The sequence below is a fragment of the Enoplosus armatus genome, chromosome 20, assembly GCF_043641665.1.
Source record: "Enoplosus armatus isolate fEnoArm2 chromosome 20, fEnoArm2.hap1, whole genome shotgun sequence".
In the NCBI taxonomy this organism is placed as follows: domain Eukaryota; kingdom Metazoa; phylum Chordata; class Actinopteri; order Centrarchiformes; family Enoplosidae; genus Enoplosus; species Enoplosus armatus.
Window position 1 is genome coordinate 7,552,442 of NC_092199.1, and position 19,023 is coordinate 7,571,464.

Consider the following 19,023-nt stretch of genomic DNA (forward strand, 5'->3'; position numbering starts at 1 on the left):
ATAAAAGTTCCTCACGCGTTTAATAATGCAGTGTAGTGATGCTGCCTGGTCAGATAGGACTTCACCTTGTTTGCCTTGTTTTGCAGAGTTGAGGAGGCAGCAGCTTCAGAGCCCAAACCGCTGTTCCAGGTCATCCAGTCTCTGATCAACAAGCTGCCTAATGGACAGCAGGTCACGGAGGAGGTAAAGCAGAAAACCTACACCCTCAGGTTTAGAAATAGAAGTTTTTTTTCATGTGATCTTTAACGCTCAAAAATGTTGAAGTTGACAATGTCTTGTTTTTGTCTGATAGGTTGACCAGGCTATCACTCTGTGTTCAGAAATGCACAACATTAAAGAAGCAATATATGAGAACAAGAGTAAGCTGGAGGGGATTGGAGAAGATTATCAAATTCAGGTTAGTTATGATCCTTTTTTGAATTTCTCTTCAAAGGCAGCAGATGACGCTTGATTTCCAGTGGCTTCTGCTAAATAAAGCAAGAGTGAGACAGAAATCAAAGGATGATGCATGAAAAGTCCTTATCAATGTGGGCCCTCGAGCTGATGGAGGACTTAAGTAATGAATAACATTAGAGAGCTGAATTTTTAAAATACTTTTTCTCCTGTCAGGAAATCAGTGGGATCTTAAATGCAGTTTTAGTTCAGGTCTTTCAGTGGGGAAATAAAGCAACTTATAGAAACATGAGCTGCTACTGTGAACAGATATTGAAGCTTTTGTTTGTTTCTTAGGGGAGCAGTACCAAAGACTACTTCCTCAACAGAACCATGCAGAGCTTGGAGCGCTACTTCTACTTGATTGTATTTAATGCATACCTTCACGAACAGGTAAAGGTTTTCTCCTCCAGTGTAAATTTCTTTATTGATATACATAAAACAGGTTACAAGCCATTAAAATATTCTCTAACTATATGTTTTCATTTTGCAGTATCCTCTTGCCTTTGTGTCCAACTTCAGCCAGTGGATGTGCTGCCACGCGTGGCTATACAGGTTACTGGCCTGCATGGACCTATCAGAGCTGTCGGCCCCGGCCGAGCTCGTCACCAGAGGAGCTCGCATCCTGGTGAGGAAACCAGGCACGCACACAGAAGATTGATGCTGTGAATTTTTGATTAACTCTGTGTCTGTAATGTGGAACCAAAACCCTATCATGCAGGATAGGATGCATTCAGCATACAGATGCACTCTCAGTGATAAAGCTCGCCACATGATGTCCATCTTTTCTTTAAGATATCTAAAATCTTTGTTGTGTCTTACAATCATTGAATCATCTGTATCTTCAAATGCACTGTATATTATTGTGGTATGAGTAATGTGTAACTGCATGTGTCCGCACAGGTTGCTGATGAATGCTTGGCTCCGGACGTGCTCAGCACAGTGAAGGAGATGAAGGCGGTCAACTTCAGACGAGTGCCCAAGATGCCTGTTTATGGGATGGCTCAGCCGACATCAGAGGTGCGGAAGATTCACTCATGCTTTCATCAAATTAAAAAAGCTCTTATCTACTCTGTTACAGTACTTAATCACATAAATGCTAAACATCATCTTAAAGGATTATTTATTTTACGGACTACCACTTCCATCTAGAGAGGATTATTTGTAATTCTTCATTCATTTTTTGGGCTTCTTAGAGATTGTAGTTCACTTAAAAATCACGTGAAAGAGCAGAAGATGTAATACTTTGTAACCTTTGGTATAATCTCTAAAAGACTGACTTTTTACATCCCCATTTTCACAGAAGATTTGCACATCAATCTCACAATTTTGTTATCAATATGCATCCCTGCAGTCATGAATATTCATGATAGTACAAATAGACTCAGAGGAATGACTCATGATGATTTCGTGGAGACTTGTACGCCCACCTCAGGGTGCTCGAGCCGGACTTCCAGCTCCTTGCCGTCTAATCGTAAAACTTGCTGTGTGACAGGCTACTGGGGCAGTTTTGGCCCATTTGACGGATGAGAAGAGGAAGCACAGCCTTGTGTTGTGGGTCAACTTGCAGGAGGAGCTGGTGCTGGAAGGGAACGGTCAGATTGTTACACCAAGGGAGCCCTCGTGTCTGGACCAGCACATTTCCATCCCATCGTCTGACCCACAGCTAATAGAGGTGGAGTGAACATTATGCTTTTTATCAGATAAAAACAATCAAGAGTGCATGAGACAGTCACTGGTTTTACCATCAGAAGCTTTAGAACTAGCTCTCATGTCCCCTCCTGGTCTGCAGAAACTGGAGACGTCTCTGAAGGAGGAGATCCTGCGAGCTCAGAAGTGGCTTGAGGTGACGCTGGAGCAGGAGAAACAGATGAAGATGTTTAAAAGCTGCCTGACAGTCCAGGAGATCTTCAACCAGCACAAAAGCTCACATCAGGGCCTCGTCTACAAACGCATCCCCCTGCCGGACTGCAGCCCGCCCAGGGAGGAGGTAATGATGTGAATATAGAAATAGAAATAGCTCATAGGTTCCTTTTGGTAGCTGCTTGTAATGAAGAGAGATTGCAATGAGTAAGCCTTGTGCTCCCTCTAGTGGCTAAGACTGTTACTGAGCTTTTCACGATATAATAAGCAAATCAAATTATTTAGCACTTTTCCCACAACCACTCATATTGTATTTGATCAATATTCCTCATTATTATTCATTAATTTAGCAGATTTCTATTAGAAAGTTTGTCTAAATGTGAAGTAAAAATGTGGAATTTGAATTATTGATTGATATCCTTCCCTAAATTCAGGTTAACTTGTGATAGAGTTTGTGTGTGTGCTTTTGTACATGAACTCTGTGTGTGTGTTCTTGTTTTCAGGACCTCGATAAGCTGCTGGAGGCCATGAAGAGTGCCTTGGCGGAGGATTCTCACTCCGCCTTTGTCTTTAACTGCTCTAACGGCAAAGGCAGGACCACGACCGCCATGGTTGTTGCTGTTCTGACTCTCTGGCACTTTAATGTAAGACGCCTTCAATATTTTGATACCATTTACCTAAAAACACTCAAATGTGGCTACAATGTTTTCATCATCCAAAACAACCTGAAAACTGATGTCTTCCACCTGCAGGGTTTTCCAGAGTTTGCTGATGATGAGATCGTGAGTGTTCCTGACGCCAAGTACACAAAAGGAGAATTTGAGGTATGTACACTTTTTAAAAATCAATGTCTTCTTCCAGTGAATGTAACTGTCCTTTTTTAAATTTAATTTTAAGTATAATGAACATCATTTTAAGTAAAGTCAAAATCAGAATGAAGTGCAAACTACTGAACTTAAAATAATGAAAGATGGGTTTAGAGCTGCAATGATTAGGTGATTAGTCAGTCAACAGAAAGTTGATCCTTTTAGTAAATTTCTTAAGCAAAAATGCGTCTTAAATGTGAGGATTTGATGCTGATGGTCAGACGTTTCCATGAGATGTGGGAAAATATACAGAACTTTTCATTAGTTGCAGCCCAACAAGGGTTACTGATCTGATTTTCTTTTCAGTCCCATCTGTTCTTTCAGTTTCATGGTTAACTCCCATCACAGCGTTTAGCAACCATTTTCATATCAGTACTACTATGGAGACATGATGTGTGTTTGCTCCTCTTCAGCAGATATTTTAGAAAATAAACAGTGTGGGGGTGGTAATTTAAGTGAATTTCAATCTTCATCATGATAAGTTTTAATCTGCAGAAAAAACAAAACAAATAAATGTCTGAAAATACACATAACAAGTCTGCATCATGTCACTTGAGTCAAATGATTGCATGCTGAGAAAGAAAGTGGCATGCTGAGAAGTGGATGCTAATGAGCTCACAATGTATCACGATCAGCAGACCCTCTCTCGTTTTGAGTTATTATCGCTGTCGTGTTGTAGCGTTGCATTTTCCCAAGGCCACTCGACAATCAAAAGAGCACAGCCGGTGCTGTAACCTCATAAACTCTTTGATTCTCTGTCGGTGAAGCTTGACTTTTGGTAGGTGGCACTTATTTCTTTGTTTGTTCAACGGTAATGTGACAGAGTCTTTAGAACAGCAACAAAGATTTCATTCACTTAATGTAGTTGAGTCGATGAACACAATAGAGAGTAGCAAAACCTTTAAATCGTAAGTTTAACACAGGTGAAAGGTGCGCTAGGTTTTCTAGCCTTGTGTTTGCTTGTGGTCATAGCTCTGGCAATTATTAGCAGGGCAGCACCAGTTCCTCCAAACAAACAATGCATGCCATACAAGTGTTTATTAAAGGGGTACTGTACAGCCTATTTTAAGTAGTCTAAACTCTAACTCTGCACCTGTGATTGAAAGCCTCAGCCAAACAAAGCCAGAAGCCTTTCTCCCTTGCTCTGAATAGCGGCTGTGAATCAGAGCTGCTGGGTGGTTTTCTTGATTCAGAGTTGTGACAATGAATCAGCGGTTAGAACCTGCTGGCCGTGTCCTCGCCACTGTAAACACGGACACACAGAAAGAGGCCGCACTCTGCAGGCACACAATACCGCGTGCCAATCACAGCGGTGCGGCTGCCAGAGTTTCTGGGATACACGGAGTGGTCGCCACGGAAACCTTGTCTGCCTCCAATTCAGCCTCTGAAGGATGTGTGATGTTGCCATCCCTGTCGCCTTATCTGCCAAAAAGGTGTTTGAATGGCTGTGAGGTCTAAAGCATTATGTGATGGAGAAACTGTTAATCATCTCCTGGTATGAAAGAGTGTCAAGTAATCATCTGATAGTGAGGTGTATGAAGCATCCTGAGAAAACATGCCCTTAGTGGTTCTGTTAAGATTTCCTGAAAGCGGCTATAATCAATATTTTTCAAGTGTAATAATGTGATGAGCCATCAGAGAACTTGTATCTGCAGCTCCCCTCGGCTTTACGGAGCTTCATAGCGAGTTTCATTGTTTAGCTGTCTGACCCTCAACATTACTGTTTTGGTTCACTCTCACTGCTCTCATAACGTTGTTTTCAGCCGCACACTATCTGCTCAGCACCAAACAGCAGACACACACAGTTAGCGTCTAGCTGGAGAACATAGTGGAGCATTTAGCAGCTAAAGAGCCAGATTTTTCCATCTGGAGTTGGTAGAGACCAAAAACAGAGCTAAAAAAAGAGTGAATATTGGACTTATAGTCAGCAGAAACACGACTCCCAATGATAATGTTAATAAAACAGTACTTGTTTGCTAAAGAGGTCACCTTGTCAACTTAAAAGATGAGAACAATGTCAGTGTTGTGTTCTGCTGCCCCCAAGTGGCCAAAAAAGGAGTTCATCAACTTGAGTTTAACCCATAAATAACCTCAACTGAATTGTTTTTTTAATCCTTTTGTATATTTAAAGCTTTAAGAAATTGCTTACATGTCCTTTTATGCCCAATCAGTCATTTTAACCACATCAACTGAAGGTGCACGCAAACACATAACTGAAGAGTTATAGATGGGAAACTGGCTTTTTGTAATTTTCTTAACTAATAATACAAATTCAAAATAAAAGGCCTACCTTACCTCATTATTTAAAAATATTAGTGATGTAAACAAAATATTTAAAGGAGCAGAAAACATTAATAACTTCCCTGAGGCATGTCGTGGATAGATACTCTGTAGAATACGTAGTAGGTAAGAAAAAAATAGTACCTCAAGAGAAATTTTAAGGAGAAAATTGTAAATGTTTTATGCAACAGGACACAGAATGTGTGTGTTTCCCAAGGACAGTAGTCAGGCTGCATGCTGATGCTGCTGGTCTCACACACAAACTGAATGAGAAAATGGGGTTTTGCCTGCAGGCCTGTTCTGCTATCTGATCCTGGTCTTTGGCTTTCCTTCCTCTCTGCCTCCTGATTCTTCTTCTTCTTATTGTTATTATCTGCGTCATCATTAGTATGTGAAGTAAACCAGCTGCAGAGGGGCCACCAACAAGGTTTAGTGAACTAGCTTGCAGCCGGCTGCCGCACAGTGCACTGGTTTTACATGCTGATGGAAACATTCCCCACCTCAGCTAGGTCAACAGTGTAAACGAACGTGCTGACACGCACTCGCACCAATATTTCAATTAGGTCAGGACAGATAGGCAGTGCTCTTCTTATCAACTCAGCTGAGTGTTGCACAAAGAACAGTTATAAACAGACCTCACAGGGTTGACAGTTTGCCTAGTTGTTTCATAGTCAGTTCTCAGAGTTTGTTTGTTTGTTTGCATTATTCTACTGGTACAAAAGTATACATTTTGCCATGGCAGGATGATGCCAACACAGTCATACATAAAGGCAATTCAAAGTACTTTACATAATGCATTATAAACATACAGCATAAGACATAAAAACACAACTTCTAGGCAAGGTGATTGTATTTTCATACCACATTTCACACACCAATAAGTTACATGTATAGAAAGGACCAAAAAAAAACAAATTTAAAAGATGAAATTTGAAGTTCATTCTTGACCTTGGAAACAGTAGTTGACACCACAATCTCACCACGAGGAAGATCACGTGACATGTGACTTTGAAAGTGCCAGAACAGCTGCTATATAGACCTTGTGTTGAGATTGACAGCTGCTGTTTCCAAGGTCGAAATTTAACTTTTAATCTCAACTTTTAGGCCAACATCAATGTTAGAATTGTCAAAGTTCAGATGTACAATGTCATGACAACTGGGCAAACTCCAGCTGCCGAGGAAGACGGTGTGATACGGCTTAAAGCTCCAAAACAGCTACTAAATAGACCTTTTTTTATCTTATAAAAGTACATTTCGATCGATGCATTTTTTTATGTGCATTGCGTTGAAATGTCAGAGATGTGGAAAAAAGACAAAATGTCGCACTCAAAAACATATTTTTTGGGTAAACAATGATGTTGCTGCCCCTGCTTCTATTTCTACTGGAGGTGCAGCATGGGTCTCATTCATTAAAATGACATAAAGCCATGTTAGGTGGGAGGCAGATGTACCACAGTCATTGTTGTATGTTCAATTTTGTAGTCTTGTTACAGCTTTTGAAACATTCTGGCAAGAAACAAAATATAACATATAAGTGTTGTGTGTTGTTTCTTGTGTGCAGGTGGTGATGCAGCTGGTGCGTCTGCTCCCTGACGGCCACAGGATGAAAAGGGAGGTGGACATGGCTCTGGACTCTGTCAGCGAGACCATGACCCCCATGCACTACCATCTGAGAGAGATCATCATCTCCACGTACAGACAGGTACAGCACGCTAATTGATCTTTAAACAGGTAAAAGTTCACACTGAGAGTATTGAAAACAATAAAGGCAGGGCATAAATAGTTAGAAGACAAAACACCTGGAGATGTGTGCGTGTCTGTCTCTTGTACTTCTATATTTGTGAGGACCATTTTGAATTTAGACCTTTTGAGTGGGACATTTTGGCCAGTGCACACAGTCCTACAGGGTTGGGATTAGATTTAGCAACTCACTGTCCAGATGAATATTCTGAATTTGTGTTGCATATATTTTGCAAATTAAGTCATCACACATTCCTCTGAACTCGGATGTTCCTCTCGAGAGCGTACATCAAATCACAAAAATACTGCTTACTTATGAATCCGTCCTCTTCATGCTGAGACACAATCAGCATGTTATTAAGGATTTAGCTGCAGTTTTGCATGAGCCCCATAGATGGCGTCAAGAACTTGTTTAGAGGTCTTTTACAGCTGCATTTTGGATGCCAGAGACATGAATGAGAGAGAGATCGAGCTGCAGAGCGTGGAAAATGATTGTGGTGCAACATAACTTATCTCTAAAACTCAATGGAATTCCTTTCAGTCTAAATGGAAAAGAGTGAGAGGAGAAAAGGCAGGAAAATAAATGATTTACTTGTGGGATTTTCAGGCTTGAGCTCTTTTTAGTTTTATTTGGTGTGCTTGCTGTGCAAAACTGTTTATGGTCCAAGTTGTATTAAACAGCATATCATATCAGTATCAGCTGCTTTGTTTGCTATATGTATTGAATGTCGTTTAATGTCACAGATGAGCTGAATTCATTCCTTCATTGAATATGTTTTAAGCACAGAGGAAACGCAGGTGAGGAGAAACGGACAAGATAGAGAAATATTTTAAATATCTTTGAAACATCTCTGAGAGGAGTCCCTGGTGATTCAGACATTCTGTGTAATAAACAAGGCATAAAGAGAACAAAAACAGCTTGTAGTGGGGTTTCAAAGACCTATCTGGACAAGGTCTCTCCTGATGCTGTGGCCTCTGCAGGCTCTGTTTTAGCCATTTGTAATGCAGACTGTAATCATTGTGCCTCTGTGCACCGTCAGCCGTTCTCAGCGCGCTGGAGGCACCCGGTCCTGTCTCCACCGTATCAATGGGCCTCATTGTCCTGTGAACCTTGTCTTTCGCCTATATTCTCTCTCCGTCTGTCACTTTCTGATGCCAGGCTCCAGGAAAAGGCTTGTTATGGGCTCACTTTCAAATCAATTAGGACATTTATATGATAGTTGCGTAGGCAGCAACAAAAGTTTTATACATATATTTTACACATATTTGTATTTTAAATGTTGTGAGGTAAAAATGCACTGAGCTCGGAAAGGAAAAGATCATTTTGGTAAAAAAAAAATGTTTTTTTTCATAATTGTGGCCATCATTCCTATTATTGATAATTACATTGGACTCTGTGGAGATTTTGACCACTAGTAGGGCTATGGAGCAATGTTTTTATGTGTGGGTCCCTGTTTTGTTTGTATCATGCACACTCAAGAGGACGTCGACAACACGATACAAATTCCTTTCGCCAGTTTCACACTATTCTATTGATCGACAGTTGACATAGGAGCGGTCAAACAACCAAATCAGTTAAATACAAGATTTAAACAAACTCTCAAGTTAGCCAAACTTGGAAGAGAAAACAAAGGAAAACAATAACATTATTACCCAAACTGTCTGTTGTAAACATCCGTTATTTTTGCAGACAGTTTTTTTCCTTATTTTCCTCATCAGACTTCATTTTAGCGTGTTGCTGTGTTTCCAGATTTACTTAGTTATCGTACAGTGTTATCACAACCAATAGAAATGATGGCCGAAACTACAGAAATGGCATCCAGATTGTAATAATTAATAATAAGTAATAATTGTAAGAATGATCTTATAGCAGACCTCAGGTTGGCACTATGTTCCCCTTTCAGCCTTTCCCTTCCTGCCTGAACCAGCAGGCCAGGTGATAAACAGTGCCAGATGTTGCTAGGACCCGACAGGCAGCAGCAGATGAGAGAGGGGGGAGAAAAGGAGGGAAGAAGAGGGGAAAAATTTCACCCCCACTCTGTGTCTCTTCTCGTAGCCCTCTCCCCTCCAAAGCACCCTCCTCCCCTTTTGACAGTGGTTGGAAAATGTGTCTTTGATAGAGAAAAAATATATTTACACTGGGACTCCAACCGGCCGCCAGCTCCCAGAGGGGCCTGTGAAGGGAGGTGGAGGGTAGGTGGGGTTTTTTGGGGGGCAGGGGTGGGTTCTCCTTGAAGGGCCTGTAAATCCCTGCTGCAGACCAGGCGTGACCTCACATTGTAGATGCATCGTCCGACATCAGGGCCAGCGCAGTGGAGAAGTTACTTCCTCTCCTCCTGTCTCCTGCACAGGAATCAGCTGCAGGGGCCTTTTCTTTCCATAGTCAAAGAAAATCGCCTCAAGCAATCTGTGCACACTGGCCTATACTTTGATATTATTCTTTTTCTTTGTGGGGCTGTGTATGTTTACAGGTGTTATATTTAGTATGGCACACAGGCTGGATTTATTGGATATTAGAAATTATTTGGAGGTGAGCAGGAATGCAAAATATTGAAATATTTCTTAGCTGTTACACCAACGTCTCTTAAACCTCTGATTGTTTGTTTTGTTATAGTTTTTTTTTTTTTTCCTTTTTATCAGCTTTTTTTTCTGTAAAATTTAAAACTTTTTCACCCAGGTGGGGAGAAACTCCACAGAGCAACAGTGAATGAGCGGTAAACCATGCTCTGTGTGTGTGTGTGTGTGTGTGTGTGTGTGTGTGTGTGTGTGTGTGTGTGTGTGTGTGTGTGTGTGTGTGTGTGTGTGTGTGTGTGTGTGTGTGTGTGTGTGTGTGTGTGTGTGTGTGTGTGTGTGTGTGTGTGTGTGTGTGTGTGTGTGACACCAAAGAAAGGCCCTCATGGTTTGGACGGGGCAGTGGAAAATATTTTCAGAAAGGGGAGAATGCTGCGAGCAGGTTTCCTCAAGGAAAGGTAGTGGATATCTTTTAGGAGAGCAGAAGGGGGGAGGACCTGTGGCCAAACGCTGCATGTTTGTAGAGGTTGAGGGGACCACCGCAGCACTGACAGCCAGATTAATTTTACTAAGAAAGAAGAGCGAGGGAGAAAAAGTGGTGAGGTGGGAAAGTAGGCAGTAGACGTTGTAAGCTTAATGAACCACACTGTCCACTAGTATTTTACAGCTTTGCACTTTAATCTCTGCTATCTTTAATACCCCTTTGGCTCAAGGGTCTTTGTGTTAACACTTTCCTTCTCAATTAGGATGACCACTTGACACAAGTGGGCCAATTTAAAGGCAGAGTTGGTAACAGCCAAAGGAAATATTGGCAGGAAAATGAGCCTGAGCCAGAGACAGGTTCTTCTTCTCCTTGCCTGAAGTACGCGTTTACTCCTGGCTCCTGAAAAGAGGGTCTTATTTAGATCCAGCACGGGGTGGGAGGGAGAGTCAGAGTTTGTTGTTTTTATTCATAATTTCCAGCTTCTCGCATGCCAATGCCAATAGCAGTATTTACTGCGGCTGTCTACAAAAATGACTTATTTTGACCGAATCCCATCTGAGCAGGTGCAACCAGCTGAGCAATTTGAACACCGTCTCTCTGTCCCAGTAGTCCAGAGAGAAGGGTAGTTGTGATGCAGTCGTATGTATGTGTGTGGCAGTACACATGGAAGTAAATAAAGCATCTCTGGGGACTTTCCGGAGGGGTTTGGTGAGCCGGGGTGGGGGGTTATAAGCAGCTGTTACGAGTCAGTTGCTATTCAGCTCATTTATTTTAAGGGAGTTTCCACAGCTGTAAATGACTTCAAATGATACTCTAATACACCTAGTGAGTGTGTAATGCTCCCACTGATGTCTAATGTGACATGATCCATTAGAGGGCCTCTGAATTCACTTATGTACTGATATATATCAGTCATTAATGATTTATGTGTCTTGTTTAGAAAGAGTATATTTAGTTGTACATTTGCAGCAGATACCATAGACAAGATCCTTGTGACTGTCTTGACTGCAGTCGACTTGGTCAATATTTGAATGATCTGTTTCTAGGTTTCCTACTCTCTCTCAGTGGGCCAATCACACTACCTTTTAAATTATGGTATTTGTATCCAGATGTCCCGTGGAAGGCAGAGTGCATGCAGGCTTTTGTTCGGCCCATATGCCATATGATTTCACATATTAGCACACATTCAACCAAAGAAGAGGACCCAATCAGTGAAATTGCCTGGTGCAACTGTGTTGTCGGAAGGAAACACGCAAATGAACTCGGTTTTCGTGGTGAACGATTCCAAACCCCCAAATTACAATCATTTCGAGACTGCTATTATTCTAACTTTTGCTACCAACATGGCCGCGTTTTAAAGTTGAACTGCTTAGTCACTTTGAACTGTATAGCTAGTTATCCACTCCCAGAGCTGGCATGCTCTCCAGCAGAGGATGTGAAGTGATTTTGAAATGATGTTTTTGACAGAATAACACTCTACAATCAGAACTTGTGAACTGCGTACATTCGGTTACTGACTTTTCCATTTTGGTGATTCAGTCATAACCTGAAACCTCTTTATCAACCACAAGTAAAACGATGTTATTAGTATAGTGTATATATATATATATATATACCACCCGCCTCCAGTTTATTTGGTACATCTACCTAAAAGTTTTAATACAACGTTTAGTTGTATAGTCTACCCTCACTGGTATAAATTGTGTGGCCAAAATTTTAGGAACACATCACAGTGCCATACAGTGCAATTCAAATAAACAAAGATATTTAATATTCATGTGCAGTTTATATAACTTACCTACATGAGTCATTGCCTAGTTTCACACCCACCGTAAAGCAACATGGGCATCGCATTTGGTCCACAAATCCCTGAGAAAAATGTCTCTCTTTGTATGATCAGTTGTTTCATTGTTCTTAACAGCCGCCTGTACTTCACACCAGGTAGGTAGAGTTGTGGGAGCTTTGTGAGTCCTGGGAGCAGCCAGGTTTTATATGAACCAGCACTGTTTTTTTATTTAACAGCTAACAAATATAATCAGCTGAAAGTGGCTGAAAGCTGCAAGTAGCTGCAGGGAGTCATTTAATTCAATTAATATAGGTATCACCTCCACCTAATTAGCAATCTTGTTAGCATACTTTATAAACACGTTCAGATCAGCGTCTTAATAGCAAGATTATGTAACTTTTGAAAACAAAAATAACACTTCCCCTTACAAGTGAAAAGCAACAAAATGCGTTGTTGCTCAGTTGAATACACTTGGGCCATTTGCCGCTTTACTTGGTCTCATGTGACCAGTTGGTGGCTAATGCTAGCTCGTAGTCAGTTTGCAGGCTTGACTTCAGAAACAAATGACGACTAAATGACAACAATGCTAAACTACTGTTTGCATTTAGTCAGCGAACTGATGTTGGCTAACATTAGCTAGCGTTAGCCACTATAAGCTTCTGGTCAAACCTGACCAACTAAGGCTGTAGAGTGTATTAAACATAAACTGTATTAGTTACAGTGCGTTTTATTGCTTATGAAGACAACTTTTCATTTGTAAGAGGAAGAATTTGTTATTTCTTACTTTAAGAAATATGATGCTCTGTTTTCATTTTAAAGGTCCAGTTTGTCAACCAAATATAAAAGGTCATAAAAGCCAGTAAGAAAAAAGCAGTATTGAGGGTGCATTTTTGCATTTTTACTTCAGTAGGAGTACATATACAGTAGAAATATTATTAACAAAATGTACTCAAAAAAATCAAAAGTAAAACTAGATTTAGTGGCAAATTGTCACTGTCAGTATTATACATTATTTTATTATTTATATTTTATAACTTATTATTGATGCATTATATGTAAAATCTTAATCTGCAATGTAACAAGTAACTACATGAAGGCATAGAGGAATCACTTACTGTGTGCTTAGTTACTGTTTTTTGTACATAATGGCCTTTTCATCTTCATTGTGTTGTTCTTTCATTAGACCTAACAGACTAGTTTTTGTTATTCATTTGTGACGCTGCTGTTATCATAATGTTGCGTGTTTATTTCACACTTTCCCTGCAAGGGATCAGACTCTCTCGCTCTGCCTCAGTCTCCACAAGCTGACCACTTGAGAACTTGTTATGTTTTCCTCCTAGTATGTCCCCTTTTACCCTGAATAACTGAACTGCCCTGGCCTGCCCTTTGCCCTGACCTCCCTCATGTCCCCCACCCCCCTCTTTACCACTGGCCCCGGGACAGCGCTTCAGACCACGCTGAGCACTGCACAGAAGGGTTGCCGTTTCCTGCCCCCGCACACTAAACCTGTCATTGCCCCAGGCCCACAGACCAGGAATAACTACCTCCAAAGCCGCCATGCATGAGTATTTAAGCATGCCCCCAGTAGCTGTGGTCATGGTATCTGACAGCTCCTGCTAAGCCCCAAATCATTTCACCAGGAAAAGGTCCACCTTTTTTTGTCTCTGCTTTCACACCAGCTAGCTACTGGCACTGAACAAATACCTACGGGAATACAATACCAATGGTGAAGTCACTTAAATGCCAACCATGTGGGATATGCAGAAGTCGTGACTGCGTTGAATTGCTCCAGGAGTTGCACTTTCTCAATGCCCCAGCAGGGAAGCCATGTTTCATACGTGAGGACAGTTGAGCAACAGATGAATCCCGTGTTAACGACGCCATAACTGCTCCCAAAGTGTCAACAACTCACACAGTCAGCAAGGAACATTCAGACCTGCCTCGCCAAATGGGGGTTTTCTCCAGAGACATCCCTCAACACAACACAGTGTGGCTTCTTTCTGCATTCTCTCATTCTTGGAAGTAATCATGACACAGACTTGATACGTGCTGGTATTTAAATGCTGGCGAAAATACGTCACATACGTTGTATGTGAAATATAAAATAGAGTTCATGGCCTAAACACATTCCACAGATTGACAGGGACAGGTGCCGGAGGCTGCAGGTGGTGAAATCCACGTATTGCTGTTTCTATGACTCACCGTTTGAATGAAGTTTGATTTAAAGATAATGAGTCCATGTGGCCAGCAGCCCCAAGAGGATATAATGATCGTTACAAAGTCATTGGATGCTGAAAAATAGAGACGTCTATGCTATTTTAATATTCATATGACTAATAGAGCAAAAAATGTAAAGTTTGGTGTGTGGTTCTAGACCTTTGATTTGCCGCCCTTGTCTCTGATTTGATTCAGTGATTTAAATACATCTAATGTGTTGTTGTCATTGCCTGCTGTCTCTCTGGTCGGAAAAGCTAATAAGAACTTTGTAGACAGGATTAAGAATGGGTATGTTGTTTTCTGTGCCAGAGCTAGACAATTGGCACAAAAATGGCACCCAGCGGGGATGAGGTGTATAGATAGGTATGCTGTGGTAAGCCCACCCTACTGAACAAACATTTAATTGGTTTGATCAACGTGACAAACGTAAAATCAACTGCTTTTAGCAAGTGGTAATGCAGCTTCTCTGTCGAGTGCAAATGTGGAAAAGGATGGATATGTCACCACTGATAACATGAACACATTGTCAGACTGAATAATATGTGGCAGTTCAGTCTGATTATCAGGCTAGCACCACAGGAAAGGCCATGTTGTCTTTTAAACTGGATATAATGAATGTGGAAAAAACGTCTTAGTCCTCTTAGTGGATAATTATCACCTGAATTTGCAGTCCCCCCCCTCCCACTTAAGCAGTGAGTTTCAGCTCATTGTTTTGGTTTCCCATATCAGCTTTATAATGTGAGAATACTGCATATCAGTGTTGTGTTCAAAGCTTGTTTTCGCTGCCCCCAAGTGGCCCAATTATCAGTTATTCAAATAAAAAATGATTTATCCTTGATTTATCTTTACGGTGGCCATTCTAAGACATGTCAGACTCAGCTTGTCAAGGTAAGCTGAACTTTGCTTGGACTCAGCTGTGCTTTGAGCATAACAACATTATCTTGCCAATCTTTTAATATTAACTTGTTAACATACCTACTGTTAGGATGTTAAGATTAGATATTTAAGATATTGTTAAGTGTTTGTCAAGTGGAAATTTCAGCCTGTTCATGGCGGTAAGTGGAATCATCACAATCTTTAGGTCTTATCCACTGGGATCCATGAATGTCTGTACCAAATTTCATAGCAATGCATCCATAGTTATTTAAAAAATTCCCCCCTGGACCAAAGTGTTTGACCGCACTGTCGTGTGGCCAACAAACAACATGGTGTTTACAGCAGCTTTGTGGCTCCCTCATAAGAAAAAAAGAAAAAAGTCAACCATCAATACATTTGCTTTCTATTAACCACCAGCATCAATACAAAACATAATTTGTGGCCAAGAGTACAAATTTGATTAGAAGAACTCCAGTGGGTTTTGAAATCTTGAATGTCTGATTTGTTGTAGCTTGCAGACATGACATTTTTAATGTCCCAGTTGGGTTTGCATGCACAAGATATTTTGATAGCTCAGTAAGTGATTGATTCACAGTGGGAGTCGCCATGCGCTCTGTTGCCAGGCATGTGCACGTACAGAATGTACCATAATGCGTGTGGTTAATGTGGGCAGATATTCCAGTCTCTGTGTAGGCTAAATTGATGAGCCCTGTCTCCTCCAGTGGCTTTTGTAATCTCTGCTCTCCAGACACGTGTATTTCAGCTTGTCTTTTTGTCTGAGAAATTGGCCTCTAGTCAAACGCCTATTGACTATTGATTATATGGTACATTCTTTCTGCAGTTCCCCATGTTTTTGGTTATTTCTGAGGCTTGTTTTTTGTGTTGGACAATTTGAAGATTTGACTAGCGGTGTTCAATATTCAGTTTAGCGGAGATTAAATCTATATTCTGTTAGAGATCATAACCCACAAAAAGACTTTGCTTGTGATGTCATGAGAAAATATCTCAACTATTCACATTTGTTTTCTAGCCCTTGGCTACATAGGGAGACTGGTTGATGGCAGATCTGAGTATACAGTATGCGGGTTGACACAGCTTGCCCCTAAAATCCACCTCAACCTCGACTTCATGATTTAATCAGCGTAGTGTGGCTGAGCGACTGGAAAAAGACAGACAGAGGATTGGAATCTGTAGAACCCATTAACATAACATCTCCGTCCCCTCCTCTCACTGGCTGCTACATGGCTTCTCTGCTCCTTTTTTTTTTTTTTTTATAAAAAAGGTCTTTTGGGCACAATCTTGATCCATAAAGATCAGTTCTGCAGCTTGAAGCCAGATGATATATAACTTAGATTGCTTTGCTACTGGCCGACCTGGCAGGCGGACAATTATTTGCGATGCTGAAAATGAGTCAATTTGAAGCATGAAAGCCAAGAGCATTTTTACCATCTGTGTGCAGGCGCTAAGGTGTCTTTTGATCTACCAGAAGACTACTGGGTAATTGTTGTTACCCAGATGTAAGTTGGCTCTTCTTATTATTATGTGGCAGCTACCAGAGCGTGTGGAAGAATGAATTATTCTTTTCATGTTCAGAACAGAAATGGGAAATAATTGAATCCTCTCAGGTCAGGCTAATTTTTGCACATTTGAGAGAACAAATTAAGTAATTTCAGTGTGCAAATTGACAAGTCTTATTCAATAGGCCACAAAAAGCCTGGATGGTGGTAGGAGTAGTAAAATTGCTGTTGGGCCCTGGTTTGTAATGAACCTACCTGAAAATCAGCATGTATACTTGACTTTGAGTTGTCTGTACATTGAGTCAAGGAGCCATGTGTAGGCTGCCTGTCCACTCTAGACAGGTCGGGGTTTGGTTTAGGCTTTGGGTGGGAGGTGTTCTTGCAGGATCTGATGAATGGCTGCTTGTATAAACCTGGGTGGGAAGGGCCAATATGGATTGGCCTTTTTACCTCGGCAACCCCATCAGCTGGTAATTGGCACCATATGTCAAGCAGACGGACTCCCTCCATAATGTGCACTTCTCAGTTGAGTCCTCCTCGCCCACATGAGCTCACAGAAAGGTCGAACTTCAACGCTCATCTGCCACCATTCAGAGATTAAGCTGTGGTGCTCCTCCCAATAGCAATATGTTACCTTTCTTCATGGATGAGCCCTACTTTTTTGTAATTTTTGTAGTATAAGTATGGTATCAGTATCGTAAATTTAAGTGACTAGAACAAAAAACCTATTGTTTATGAGAGATTATGAAAGAAATAAAGTTTATATTAGAATACAGAATACCTGGATCCCCTTGAAATGATTTTCATTGACATTTTATATCCTTCTACACCCTCTTGCTGCAAACACGGCTCAGAAATCTTCCGATATTAGAAAGTGAAGTGGAACAAGTGGAGAAAACTCTAATTAAATGTCGGTAAAAACAAGAAATGAACAACGCTCATTAACATACAAATTGTATTTTTAAAATTCAGTTTCTTGAGGTGGCAGTATTTGTAATCCAGAAACAAAAAACAAGACGTCCCAACTGGGGAAACGGCAAACTCTCTTACTGTTTTCACTCCAGTTGGCATCATTATTTTCTTCATTCATGTACTAATTCACCTAACTGAACAACCAATCAGAGAGCTCTCTTTTAGTGAGTGCGTCTGCTGCTGATTCAACATGCTCAGCTGGCTGAATGGCTGCCAGTTAGAGTGGATTAGTGCCAACAGTGCCCGACGCACCACAAAAACTACGGGAAATGGGCCGTCCCAACAACAGTCCTGCAGAAGATGATGGCCAACTGGTGTGTTCAGGGTTGTAACTGGGCACTCACTGGATGATATAACAGCTGATTTAGGCTTTCCAGACAATTATCAATGAAAACAGCTGACATATCCAATAATTACAAATCATTTTCAAACTGTCTGATGTTTTTGACACTGACTTTTTAGTGTGAGAGATAAGAGGTGAAATGATAAACTGGCCTGTGAGATTTGCGCACACATGAAACACACAGCGTCTGAGAGATTCACTGTCAGAGAAGGACACACATTGCCAGTGTCCTCAAACACCCTGGTGAGAAATAATGTCAGTGATTTGATACATCAATAGCACTGACACCTCTGTCACTTACGTTTACGCCTAGTGTCCACATTACTCTGGCGTTTTTAAACCTCAGGCAACAGTCTGTGTATGTATGTGGAATGAGAGACAACATTGCTGTGATTTTCGACTGTAAATAAGCCTGTTTGTATGAATGCTGAGCACTCGCCGCTGTTGCCTGGTGTTTGAGGGTGTGCAGTTTTGACAATAAGATGAGATTTTCAGATTGACCCGTTTAACCCTTTTACATCAAGGACCACATGCTGGACTGCTCAACATGTGGAACCCTTTTATGACACGCATCCCTGTTTACACAAGACATGGGCACGGGTCAGGCAGATAAAGCATAAAGCATCGCATCAGCCTTTCATACAAGTCACAATGATGTGACTCACAAACAAATGTGCATTGTAAAATGCGGTGATTATTTTCATGAACCACTAAATCCACTTTAAGAAATTTAAGTCCCTATCACTGAATAGTTTTGAGTTGTTTTGCCAAATTTTTAAGTCTTACAGCATGTTGAATACAGGTTTGGAGCTCCTTTAGATGTGGTGATGCCTTGTGGCTGTATTTGACTCAGTTTACTGACTGTACGACCCCACGCTGTCTTATACAGTGTCTGTATTTTCTGACTAGTGCATATTAGCAACAGGAAAACCATCTCTGTATATCTCCTGCCCTCGCTTTTCTCCTTCTCTCTCTCCCTCTTTCTCTCACAACTTACTTACAAACAAGAAAAAAAAGATTTTGCTGTACGTATTAAGACAAAGTCAGTAACAAATAAAATAATAAAAGTCAATTGTCTAAATATGAAGCTAGAGCCAGAAGGCAATTAGCTTAGCTTAGCATAAAGACTGGCAACA

At 41.0% G+C, this 19,023-nt stretch overlaps 1 protein-coding gene across 1 annotated transcript in view; it reads left to right on the top strand.

Annotated features, from left to right (window-relative positions):
• Nucleotides 1–19,023, top strand: part of pald1a (phosphatase domain containing paladin 1a) — a 41,185-nt gene that overhangs the window by 9,892 nt on the left and 12,270 nt on the right. The window contains exons 9-18 of the mRNA XM_070927318.1: nt 87–183; nt 293–397; nt 730–825; nt 926–1,060; nt 1,336–1,452; nt 1,928–2,107; nt 2,225–2,422; nt 2,799–2,939; nt 3,048–3,119; nt 7,003–7,143. Coding sequence (XP_070783419.1) covers nt 87–183; nt 293–397; nt 730–825; nt 926–1,060; nt 1,336–1,452; nt 1,928–2,107; nt 2,225–2,422; nt 2,799–2,939; nt 3,048–3,119; nt 7,003–7,143 — 1,282 coding nt within the window. The remainder of the gene's footprint in view (nt 1–86; nt 184–292; nt 398–729; nt 826–925; nt 1,061–1,335; nt 1,453–1,927; nt 2,108–2,224; nt 2,423–2,798; nt 2,940–3,047; nt 3,120–7,002; nt 7,144–19,023) is intronic.